Source organism: Poecilia latipinna, unplaced genomic scaffold (genome assembly GCF_001443285.1).
Source record: "Poecilia latipinna isolate Pla-1442-1.1 unplaced genomic scaffold, P_latipinna-1.0 Scaffold412, whole genome shotgun sequence".
Lineage (NCBI taxonomy): Eukaryota > Metazoa > Chordata > Actinopteri > Cyprinodontiformes > Poeciliidae > Poecilia > Poecilia latipinna.
This window is the reverse complement of record NW_015113028.1, coordinates 247537-261107: the sequence shown is the minus strand read 5'-3', so window position 1 is coordinate 261107 and position 13571 is coordinate 247537. Positions and strand designations below refer to the sequence as shown.

Here is a 13571-nt window from a genome sequence, read left to right as displayed (position 1 = left end):
TTTTCTTGTGTGTTCAGATAAGAAACTAAAACTTGAAAAATTTTAAATGAAATTGTTAGATTTTTTTAGATTCAAAACATAAATAGTGCAGGACATACATTTTCTAAACAAAATTTAAAAAATTAGTAGGGGTTGACTATGTGTGGCCTTATAATCCTAAAAAACTGTAATAGAAGTAAAAACCTGGACAAAGAATATACAAAACTTATGTTGTACTAAGAATATTTTGTAATTTTAAGATTTTATTTGTCAATTTAAAAGAATTTTAAAAAAATGTTGTCTGTCCTTACAAGTCTTACTTTCCTGAATCTAGAACTGTGGAGGGATTTTTATGTTTTGGTTAGATAAGACAAAGACTGAGCTTTTTGCAAACACATGTGAGAGTGTACTTTGTTTCTACTGTTAAGTATGGTGGTGGATCTGTGATGCTGTGGGCTCGTTTCTCATTTAAAAGCCCAGGAAACCTTGTCGCAGTGTATGGCTTCATGAATTCTTTGGACTACCAGATAATTTGAAGTCAAAATCTGATGGATCTGTTAGTAACCTGGTAATTTTTGGTCATTAATTCTTTGAGTGGGATAATAAACCAAAAATTATAACTTAAATGTCAACCTTCTTCATCTCTAGATCTAAATCTTATTGGAAACCCAGAAATCTGGAGAATCTACAGAATTAGTGGTCAAAGATTTCCCTCTTATGCTCCAACGCTGTGAAATATTACAGAAGAGTAAATCTTACTACCCAGAGAAGTGGAGCCACTTTTAATCTTTCCACAATAACATAATAAGAAACTTGAGCTAAAGAGGAATCAGAGAGAGAGATTTAAATGATCCAAACATCTACAACGAAATTTGCATGTGTATTTTCTCCATATCAGAGGCAGAAAGCAGTCTGAAATTAATGCCTGAACTCAACCAACTGCTGCCCTGTGGAGAATGAATCAAGTAGTGAGAGGCGGAGAAGAGCAGGTCAACTGCAGCGCATTAGCAAATATCAGAGGATTCATAAACGGTCCTACTACTGCATAATAAGTGGGCTGTGTACACCTGTTCACTGCAAATGTGAAAGCAGCAAGTGTTTGAAAAAATAAACAGATGGTTTCATGTCTTAAACACCTTTCATTGCTTTGCACTAAAACTATTTTCTGTATGAATGTGTCAGATTTTTTTTAGAAATTTGACAGTTGAAATTAAATGAATTAGATTGTGCAAGGACAACACATTAATTAGCAATTTCAGCCACACAGTCAAAAACATGTTTTTTTTTAGTTTTTTTTTTAGAGTGTCAAGGAGAAGTTTTTAGACCTAAGAACACTGCAATAGATAAAGTAAACATTAAACTACTAGATTTTACTTCCTTTATTTATCCAGAAAAAGCTTCAGAGAGAATAGAGATGCAGCAGTGTCAGGGATCTCTACCAATTCTGTTAGCAGAGAGGTCAAATTTCCAAGCAAGAAGTTACTTGATGGCTCCAAAAATCTGACAGCAGAAGATGCAACTTGCAAAGAAAGATATCCAAATATGATTGTGGGGGCAGTAAGCTTTTGATCCTGTTTGAATCTGAGAAAAGTCCAGATAACTGCTAACGTCTGCACCAGTTATTGTTTACTGTCATTAAAATTCACAGTAGTTACATGCTGTATAATCAAGCACCAAGCAAAAAGTTCAAATAAATCTTTAAAAGTACACAAAATTGTGATTGTCATGTGTTGGACTTTGTTTAATCTGTTGAGTAGTTATGCTTCTGAGTTTCTATTTTCTCTTTACTTCCTGTTAGCTTCATGCTTCTGAGTTTTCCTGTCTTCTTCGGTTTTGAGCTATTCTTATATCTGTTCTGCAGGTTCATCTGCTCAGCTATGCGTCAGCTTCCCTCCATGTTCCTGCTTTGTTTATGTTTTTTTTAAGTTTTATGTACTTCATTTGATCCAATTGTAAGTTTCTATTTGACATGAAATATTTTGCATCCACCTCTGACTCTCTCTTGCCCGCATTTGTGATTATTTTGTTAATTTCTGACAGACAATGTGGGGCATACCACACTGGTGTCCAGCCAGTATCTCAGGTATTGCAAACACAGAACTGCTAAGTTCTAGAAGGGTTCATGATGTCTTTTGGTAATTAGGTGCAGAACACAAAAAAACGAATGATAAAAAAAGCATTTCTTTAAACCTTTAGTACCGACTCTATATCTAATAACACAAAAGGTTAATTTTCCATCTGTGCCACTTCCCTTACCACCAACAACTAGCCAGTCAGTCTTTTATATTTTTTTATTAATGGAATTAGGATGAATGACAAGTTTTAATGATTTGCATGTCTATTTATCTGTTTGTTTTTTCACATCAGGTTTTTTTATGTCAATCCTTTCTCAAATTATTCCAGGATCCTATCCTCAGTTCCCTTAACAGAGTTAAAGTACTAGAATAACAATTTTATGGGGCTAAGAAAGCATTTTCTAACATATTAAAGCAGATTTTTATTTTTATTTATTTTTTTGTTATATGTGGAAACCTGAACTTACAAATATTTATTTGTTCAAAAATTCCTAAAGAAAATCGGGATTTATTTTAAATAAGACCTAAATATCACTTTTGGACACACCAGCATGCATAAGTAAAACTCCAGACCCTTTGGTTTTGGTTTACCACTGCTGAATTATTATTTGCCCTCATCTTCAAAACTTTCTGGGAGCGCCTCTGCCCCCTTATAAAGTCGTTTATTCCGACGTCCACACCGGCCACAGAAAATGAAAAACCAGCAAATAATCTAATTTTAAAACATTTCAACTGAGTCAAAAGCGCCGCTTCAGATTGAATGTTCATTCACGAACCCATCTGTGCAGGACAGAAACGGGCGCTGATGAAATAACCTTTCTGTGCTCCTGGAAAATGATCGCCTTCCTCAGGAGGCAGCAGCAGCAGCAGGACCTTAAAGTAATAAATTTGCAGCGCAATAAGTGACCCTCCTCCTGTGATCGCCTGCGGCGGCCACAGATAGGATGCTGCATCCCATCTCCCATTCATCCCTTCATCATGCTGCCTGGCACGGCTCAGTCTGGCTGGGATGCTGCTGCAAAGCGGGCAGCTTCATGAACGCTCCTCAGTTTGTAACAAAGAGCTGGGAAGCGGCGTCCGTCGGTCAGCCAGCGGTGACTCATTGCGCACGGTCAGTCGGTCCACTCCGGGCTCGGATTTGGCGCTGCTCGGCCGCGGAAGATCAATACCTCTGAGACTGGAGGAAGGCGTGGCTTGGTGTCACCGACACTGGGGTGAATTTTCCATATTCATTCCCGGGGTTTTGCTTCATCTCACCAACAGCGGCGCGCAAACGGCACCCGATCGCACGGGACATCAAGGTAAAGCGACCTCGTTTTTTCCTTATGATCAGAATGTTAATTATTCGCAGATGTCTGCAAGGTCAGATCAGCGCTGCAAATCTCAGAGACAAGGAGCTCCGGTGCATGACACAGATCTTAATTGGCCTGAATAGGTCGAGTGCATCGCTTGAATGCAGACTGCTTTGCAGTCCCGTTTTTGTTTCGTGTCATTTGCAAACTGCTCCATAGATGATTAAAAAAACCCGTAACCAGCGAGGATTACAGCCAGGATACGGTCTCTATAAACATTTGCGCTTTGAGGACTGACAGACGGATTCATTGTGGCAGAGCAAACACACACAGATGGGCCAAACCTGTCCATGACCCAAACCACCAACCAACTGTTTCTGTTTTAATTATGCTGATAACAACCAAGTGCTCATAGAGACAGGCTGTATGACATATAATCATTACAATACACATATAAAACGATGGCTATGGTCAAAAGCTGAGGTTAACATTATAATAAAAAAAACTTACTGTACTACCTACTAAGGCATGCATCCTCACTCAATGCAAATACAACATATATGATTTTATCTGTTTCTGATGGCACTTTGTTTGCAGAATGGTGCTTTCACATGTTGAGCAGAACGATGAAAGACCTTCATCAACACTTGGAGAAATATGAGGCACCACAGGTCAAGGCAGTCAATTTACATGAATCCCTTTACTGAACAAAAGACGATGTAAACACAGCTTGCTGCTGACTAGATGTCCCTGCAAAGTGCTGTGAAAGCAAATGGGTCAGAATAAATGAATGCCCTCTAAAAATTAAGTTTAGTGCCATTTTGTTGTATGACCAGCAGCATCCAACAGGACGCCGAAGTCATCTGGGATCTTTAACAGATTCAAGTGGGAAAAAGAAATATTAAAACCAGCTTAGAAACAGATCCTGGAACAGAGAGGAACTCAGAGGATCTTTGAATGATTTTCCCAGCTCCCCTCACTGTCCTCTGCAGGTCGCTCTTGTATGACACATAATAGCTTCCAAGGTATCATAAACTTTCCTCAGAGGTTTCCATTTTAGCATGATGCATCACATTATTACTGCAGATTACAGCTAATGATTGTTTTAGGAAACGATTATTCTACTAATCATTCTGATGATTAATTGATTAACTGGATAAAATCGCACTTTCTGCAGATTTTTCAATTGACCACTTAAACTTATGTTATTAATATTAGAAATACACGAAAAGGTAAAAATAAACAGAAAGTTCGATTTCTTTTTTAAATAAGAAAATGAACAATTAATTGCCTACAATGCAATAAAATGTTGTGCTTAGTGAACTCTTCATCATTTGCAGCAAAGGATGCAACTGCAGCTAAAAAAGTATTTCAACATGTGAAAACCTCAGCTCTTTCTGCTCAACTTATCAATACTGCGTTGGACTTTTTTTTTTTTAATCTTAAATACAAATATTTTTAATTACTGCTCTGACTGCATTGTTATTTCAGCAAATGTCAAGTCTATATACTCCAATTAATGATTAATTGACTAATAAATTAGTTTACAATTATTTTAATAATTCATTAATCACGATTAATCCGTTTAATCGTTTTAGCCCTACTGCAGATGTCAGCAACACATCCAGAGTGAGAATGTTTTGTTTAACCGCGTCCCAAAGGTGCTGGCTCATTTGGACTGAGACAGAGTGTGTGTGTAGGTCACCACAGTACAGTGAATTCATTGTCATGTTCAAGGAAGTTGATAAAACGTTAATTATTTAACCTTCACCATGGCGTGGTGGTTTATCCTGCTGGAAGTCATCAGAAGATAAGTGCACTGTGGTCTTAAAGAGATGTAGGTGTTTGAGCAATTTTTAGTTCGTACAAAGGCGCCAAAATGCACCAAGAAAATGTACGTGTGTTTTTTCAGTTTAGCAACATACAAACTGAAGGTCAAAACAAACCAAAGAGGTTTAGGCTGAACCTAAAGCTTATGTAGCAATAAGAGTTAACAAGATAAAATGCACAAAGCATATGTGATAAATACTCTTTCAAATAAACTCAAAATTTATATTAACATTGTATGATTTTGACATTTTTATACATATTTTATTTAAAATGTGTATAAAACATTTTACATAGCACAGTTTTACATAATCAGAATAATAGATACAGTGTTTAATTGAAATACTTTATCACTGAGGGAAATTAAATATTGTCAGATCTCATTTTGTCCAAATATTTTCAGAGTTGTTGTGGACAGTGATCCTGTGGGCAGTGAAGATCTCCAGTAGCAGTCAGTCTTACAGCAAATCTGAAAAGGCCTCTGTCAGAAGACTGTTGCTGAATGATAATCTGATGATCTACACCAGAAGAACATTTCCTGTATGTCAGTATCAGTTATTAACAATAACTGCTAATCCACCTCATTTGTTTTTGCTGCTCCTCTTTAAGTCTTTAAAACCCATAAACCAAAATTTAACAAAAAGAACAAATCAGAACTAACCTAACGCTACTTCTACAACTATGCTGTTAAACATATATGATCACATTAAATTTTTTTCTGAACACTGAGTTCATTCTTTTTTCTCATTTTAAACGCTTTCTAGGTACCAGGCAGTAACTGATTATTCTTCACTTTGAGCATAATTTTTTGTTATTTCTCCAAATATATAAATGTGCATAACCACTGAATAGTTAATGGGTTTATGGATTAATGGTAAAATTTAATGGTTGCAGTTTGCATAGCTTTCTTTGGTAATATAATCATAAAGTTTGTATTTGTTTTATAAGAATTTTCTCAGATTTTCTCAAAGTAAATCCTATATTGGCAGCGATTCCTTGGTTTACCTAACAATATAAATTTCAGCTTTATTTTGATTTATCCGTGGTGACGGGACATTTCAGATTTTTTTTCCTTTACAGACAGAAATTTAAATTATGTCTACAACTTAGAAACTAAACACAAATTATTGTATACATAAAAAGAAATGTTGACCAAGTATCAAACCCTGAGGAACCCCACAACACACATTCAGCAACTCAGTCAGTCTTCTTGTGCACTTCCTCTGTCTCTATATCTATGTAATTTACACAAATGTAGTTTGTGATCAGTTATTTTATGGATAAAAAAACTGAAACTGTATTTGCATTTCTTTCTGTATCACTACTGTGCTTTTTAAAGTTCATCAGTGCGACCAAAGTAGTCCGATTTATTTCTAAAACCACACAGTTGTCCAAACTAGGTTTTACCCATCAATAAAATTTTTGCTTTATTGTGAAGAGGTGAGACTACATTAAAATTGGTCTACAGTTTAACAAGTGTAAGCAGGAGTGCAGTCATGTGCCTATAAAGAACAAGGCAGGGGGCCTAGAACGCAGCCCTGGGGAGATTTAGTTCTGAGTCTACCGGAGGGAAAGAGGTGGAACCTGACTTTCACTGTCTGAGGGAAATTTGCTCGTTAGTCTTATCCAGGAGAAGGCTAATAACCAGTATGTCTGGAGTGATGATGTTGAAGGCAGAGCTGCTGTCAAAGAGGAGTATCCTCAATAAATCTGTCTGCATACTGGTGTGGATCACTGTATGTTTACATAATTCACAAAAAAAATGCACCCAAAGGGAGAGCCTAAAGCTACTTTGATTGTTCGCACCACCATCTGCATTATGTCAACATACTCTCTGCCACAGCTCTGTAGTATCAGAGCCACAGCTCTGTAGTATCAGAACCACAGCTCTGTAGTATCAGAACCACAGCTCTGTAGTATCAGAACCACAGCTCTGTAGTATCAGAACCACAGCTCTGTAGTATGCTGCGAGGATGCTACCAGGAGAGAGCAGTGTTTGCTGGGCCTGTTTCCTGATCCTAGTGCTGTTCTTCCACAAGGTCAGGTCCGCAGAGATCTACATGCCATCCATTAGGAGTGCAAAGACATGTCGAGGCACATATCCCACAGTGTTGGTTGGCAAGTTCAAGTCTGCAGCTGCTTTCAGAATGTAACTTTGTTGACATAGGAAGTTGTGTGCTTCACAGGGGTAGTACGTTTTTTTTTTTTAGCTTTGCATCATGTTATGATGTTGTTCCCTCATCAAAAATATACATAGAGTGTTGCCTTGAGTCTTCCATGCATGTTTGAGAAATCCTTTCATCTCCATGACAACCGTTCAGCTGTGCAAAACACCTGGGTGGACTTAGCCCCACCTTCGAGATGCAACTCCTCCGCTAGGCTGAAGTTTCCAACCTTCTGAACATCCACCTCAGACAACGTCCCTCTCTCTTTACTCCCCAGCTCAGATCCTTCAGACTAGCCAGCAGCAACTAGCAAACACCTGGTGAACTGTGCAACTTTAAGCTCATTATACGAGATGTGTGTCAGTGCAACGCTGGTAAAAATATTGTTAAAGGGTTAATAGAGATGCGATGTTGTGATGACTTTGTGGTGGTGGCTTTAATTTGAAGAAAAGAAAAAGAAAATTATTCTTGAGTTTCCTGGAGTCTGACAACACTTGGAAACAAAAGCAACTTCGAAGCTGACAGCGCTTTTAAATCCGGCAGCAATTTGAGTATTCAGCTGACAGAAAGAGAAGTTGACAGACATGATTCAGTTCATTTGTAGAGAATTCAGATGCTAAAGTTAGCTTCTTTTTTCTTTTGTCTGGAATGTCTTTGATCATTTGTTGTTCAGAAATCTAACTGGACAGATAATTGTTTATTTTCAAACCTGGATTGGAAATTATACTCTGGTCAGAGAAGGTTGAGATTGATGAAACATTTGTTTTACTTGTGAAAACACAGTTAGCATTTTCTGTGTGCTTTTATTTCATTTGTTTTTTATTTGTTTGTTTTTCTAAGATGCATTAGGAGCACTTTAGACTCAAAGTATCCTAAAATAGGTAAACATTTTAATACAGTTTTTGATTTGTGAATTATTTGCTGTATATATAAATAAAAAACACAGCTTCTTTCTTTTCCTCATAATATTGCTGAGATCTAACCTTTTGTTGTGAACATTGTACCTTGCATTGTCTCATTCTGTGAGCTGATTGAATCATCACATCCCTGTTACCTCAGAGAGAGTTGTTCAGGAATATCATACCTAAACTACTTTGCATTACATAATTTGTAAATATAAAGATTTATGATTTTTGTAATTGTTAAGTGATCAAAAAAGTCTAAAACCTCAGTAATAAACATTAAATCAAACTGAATTTGTACTTAGTCTCTGTTCAACATTTATATGTCTTAGTATCTCTTGATCGAGACTAAGTTGAGATTTGGGAAAGAATTTTTGAAGTGAAAATCATTTCTTGCAGGGAAATACCACCTTATTTATGACATTCACTTTGAAAGTGTTGTCAGAAGGTGTTATATTGTGTCTTTGAGGATCCAGAGAAAAGATAGGATGCCAAGAGAAGAACAGAGGCAAAGACGTATGTGAAGATGGAGGATGACCCATACAAAGACAGTAAGACAGTGGAAAGGTGTCGTTAAATCGAAGGAGGGAAACAGTGGAGTCCCGAAGGATATCACGTTTGCAGACAATGTTACGATATGCATTAAAAGTAAAGAGCCTGGAGAGAACAATGTGCTGTATGTAGGGTGAAGGAATGTAAGTTAGCAGAAGCAAGACAGAAGGCATGTGAGAATGAGAAGCAGACAGGTGCAACAGTGAAGCAACAATGAGGAGACGTACTTTAGTAAGTATCTGAGGTCAACCAATCAAAGCAACAGGTTTTGCTCAAGGGAGGAGAAGAAGAGACTGCAGGCAAGATGGAGTGGAAGGAGATGAGTGTCAGGAGTGATTTGTGACTGGATAGTTGCAAGAGAGAAGGGAAGGTTTACAAGATGCTAGTAGGACCTGCTGTGATGCATGGTGTGGAGACAGCAGCAAAAACACAAATACAAAAGACAGAGCAGCTGAAGCTTAACGTAGAGTGACAGTTTGTAACTGCAGTCTATAAAGCAAATTTTATTTGATCTGAATAATCTGATCTGTTTCTAGTGATGCACCAATTATTTGTGTTCAAATAAGTAATTTTTTCTTAATCAGGTCTCACAAAATACAAAATACAAATACAAAAAACCTGGAAAACTCTCACTTTAAAGCAACAGTACGCAACTTTTACGAAAATGTTTTTTTAACATATTTGTTAAAACTGTCACTATATTGTGACAATATAATCTGTGAAAAGATCAAGTTTCTCCTCCTTCCATGAGCTACTATTGTTGTCTGAAGAAATGAACAGCTCCCAGTCAAAAACAACCAATCAGAACCAGGAGGAGGGTCTAAGTGCTGTCAATCAAAATCAAGTACGTGCTGCTAAATGCGATAATGGTCAGTGGCCATTATAACTGGCCTGAGCATTCATAGCAGGCTCCATTGTGGTGAACCAGTTGAAGCATAGCAGAGAGAAAGGGGGAGTGTCTGTGCAGCACATACACAAGAATGATTGACAGCACTAAGACTCTCCTCCTGGCTCTGATTGGTTGTTTCTGATTGGTTGTGTACTTTCTCAGATGACACCAGGTCAATTCGGGGAAGTCAGAGAAGCTGGACTTTTTTCACAGATTATCTCTTATTATATTATCACAACATGGTGATAGTTTTAACAAATATGTACAAAAGATATATTTTTAGAAATAAAAGTTACACACTGCTATTTAGCTAAATCTAAACAAGAAGGTCTAAGAAAACCGTGGCTTTACGGTTTGAAAAGTCTAATGAAAAGTCTAATGCATTGTACTTTTCAAACAGTAAAAGTGTCTAATACAAAATTACAAAGTAAAAGTCTAATTGTGCATCTTTTTTTATTCTTTGAGTTCAAAACATCTGTAAAAATGAGGACAGTATAGACTGTTCTCATGCTTTCACTCTAACAAGCTATTTTTGCAATTTACAAAAAGTGAGAAATCAATTTGACAAAGTGTGTCATGCAGGTCTAATCCAAAAAAAAATCTCGGTGATGAATTGATAAGTGTATATTTAAAGTAAAGCCACTTCTATTCTTCTACCCTCTTCTTTTAGGGAGCTGCATAAAGGTTCTGTCTGCCCACATTTTTGGAGTACAACAATATCTGAAGATCCAAACTGTGAATTCGGAATGGGAACTAATCCTAAAAGGACAGTGACAGTCCAGATGGTGCCTCAGCTGGCTGTGGCAGACCCACTGGCCAACAAGGAGTCTAACGCCAACTGGGGTGACGAGTCGCACCTCAAACTCTCTCAGGTTTGTCCAAACGCCGCCCTCACATCTTCTAAGCAGCAGGATAACCCGCCTGTGTCAGGTGCCACTGCCAACCCTGTCCCACACATCCATAAATCCTCGTCAAATAAGGGCGGTGAAGCAGTTAGCAGTGCGGTGGCAGACATGCCTGCAGGCAGCAATGGGAAGCAGACACAATCTGAACCCGGGACAGCTGGTGAGCAGCACTCTGCTAACCTGTCATTAACAGGTCAAGCTGGAAGCGAGACAAAAACTGACCACAGAGACTCGAATGCTAACATAAAAACGTCTCATGGAAAGGATACGTGTGCCGCTGGTTTACCGACTGCAACCGCAGCATCAAAGATCGACGCACGCATTGCAAAAGAGACGAGTCCTTCAGAGGCAGCGCCTGTCCAGATGGCACCTTCAACCAAACCCACAGCACAAGAGACCAGTGATAAAAATACAAATAAAAATCTCTGCAGCACCAGTCAGTCACAAAAAGCAGTGCCTTCACCTCAACAGGATGTTAAGGCTCCACAAAACAAATCTACCACATCATTACAGAAAATCCAAGAACCAGATAACTCACGAAAACCTGAGCACAGGATGGAAACTGTTACCTATACTAAGCCTCCACCAGCAGGTAAAGGAGCAGAAACCCACACTACAGTTACAAATATATGTTCATCACATTCAGAGAGGGATTTCCCAGTAGTAAAGGCAACACAGGTCTCCTCCAATAAACATCACCCTGAATCTTCACAGAAGGATTCATCTGGTGTGCCCCAGGCTGCAAAAAGCAAGCCAACGTGTGGGCAGGTGTCTGAGGAAACCAGCCAAACTGACACAGCTGTCTGCACAGGAGAGCAGCTCAGCACACAGTTCAAGGAGGCCTCCACTATGACCTCATTCGCTTCGACCGCCAAGCAGTGTCATGATATGGAGGTCCAGGCCGTAGCAGAGACTTCCAGTAAAGCTGTGGGTACAAGTCCGAGTCTGCTGCCCTTCGCTGGCAGTGGAGTCCCCAGGGAAGAGGCGCACAGTCTAGCTGTTGTTTTCCCAGTTAATGAAGCCGTGGGTTCCTATCAGATCTACACAACTTCCCTCTCCACCTCAGAGAGACTCACCGTCGAGGCGGAGATGTGTCCCAATCAAGCTGCAGGTTTGTGCTCAACAACTGTGGCCCAAAAGCTTGACTCCAGGTTAGGAGCCAAGCCCAAGGAACCTGGATCAGCTCTGAGCAGCATTCAGCCAGTTTATCAAATCAACATCGAACACAGCAACAAGAAGGACACAGTGGCAAGTGGAGTTGAAATATCCTCCACCGCTAAAGCTCCCTCCCCAGAGACAGCCAGCGCTTCTGCTGACAGAAACAATGCTGTGTTTTCTCAGGGTCCGCCAGCCACCACAACGACCGCTAACGCAGCATCAAAGTCGGAAACAAATTCGGCCGAGCAGGGGATAAAGCCAGAGAAGAACGACGAAGAGGACGATCAGTCGGGGATGCAGAAGGATAAGAGCGTCCACGACGTTGTCTGGGACGAACAGGGGATGACGTGGGAGGTCTATGGGGCGTCTGTGGACCCGGAGTCGCTTGGTTTTGCCATTCAGAGCCACCTGCAGTGCAAAATCAGGGAGCAGGAGAGGAAACTGATTGCTCAGACTTCCTTCCGAAAATCCATCTCCGGCGTTGATTCGCCGCAGCGTGGGAAAAAGAACAAAAGGAGGCAGCAGAACATTTTCAGGTCAATGCTGCAAAATGTCAGGCGGCCCAACTGCTGCGTGCGTCCCCCTCCCTCCGCCGTCCTCGACTAGCCCTGCACCCCCCATGGTGGCCAGTGTGAGACTCCTTTCTTTTTCTGGAGGTCACGGTGTTTGTCCTCCATTTGTCAGAACTGCGATGCCAAGTGAAACATTAATGGGTCGCCGATCCTTATATGTGAGTATACTGGAATGTTGTAGCATAAAAAAGAGTCCGAATATTTGTGACATTTGTGAACAAACAACGTAGGATATAGAATCATAAAATAAACACCTATTTTCTAGAAATAGAATGTAAGAAGAGAGAAAACACTTTTTAAAAGCTATAGTTAAAGGCATGTATCTTAGCTTCAAATGCTTTATGTCTTAAAGTTCACTCCAATCATAAAGTATCATCTACCGTCAGAGAACATTTGTGCAAATATATTGAGCTGATATCTCCTTTGTTGGACTTGGTAAATGTTTTCAAGGTGTGTGGGAGATTTTGTGACATGCATTCATGTATTTTTCACCTGTGGTGGCAAAAAAGGAAAGCACTGTATACACACATAAACGTTATGTTTAATCTCTGTTGTTCCTTGGATTTCTATTAAAATAATCTAAAACTAAGATGACTTAAAAAAATTTTTTTCTGATTTAAACTTTGGTCTCCCATAGAACCAATGCTGTTGTGATTAATATGTCTACTCTTATGGGGAAAGGGTTTATTAAACTAGGAAAAACTTGGTTCCATAACAAAAACCTTTAAACTCAATTTGGTTTATTTTTCTTACCAAAGACATTTCTGGTTCTGATCTTTAAATGACCCAAGCATGCAAGATTAGTAACGTTTTTATTAGTTCAATCAATGGGCAGCAAACAAACTAATCCTACAATATTTAAGAAATTGATGTAAGCAGCTTTCACTAAAACTTTATAGTTGATATTTTATTTATTCATGTATAACTTTTTGGTTAAGTTCTTTAAAAAAAAAAGTCTAAACAAATTATACAATCGTGTGGAAAAAGTCAAATAAACCATCTCAGTTCTCTAATTAGGCACATCAAAGCTTGGCTTTTAGCTGGTTATGGGTGTCTAACTACTTAAAGTACTAAACTAAAAATTTACTGGAAATCTGTGGAAATGTTCTCAACACTACTAGGACAAAAATTATTTCAATGTGTTGGAAAGCTCGGTCATTCTTCTATAAAAAACATAAAAACTAAAGCATTCCAATCTCTGCTTCTGCTTGCCATTTACATGACATATATGTCATTTTTTTCTGGAGGTAACCTC

At 38.8% G+C, this 13571-nt stretch overlaps 1 protein-coding gene across 1 annotated transcript; it reads left to right on the top strand.

The window, feature by feature from the left end:
• Positions 1–2613: 2613 nt before the first annotated feature.
• Positions 2614–12905, top strand: gprin3b (GPRIN family member 3b). The gene is made up of 2 exons (XM_015037627.1): positions 2614–3355; positions 10352–12905. The coding sequence occupies exon 2, from the start codon at positions 10428–10430 to the stop codon at positions 12348–12350; it is 1923 nt and encodes a 640-aa protein (XP_014893113.1). The 5' UTR covers positions 2614–3355; positions 10352–10427; the 3' UTR covers positions 12351–12905.
• Positions 12906–13571: the final 666 nt, after the last annotated feature.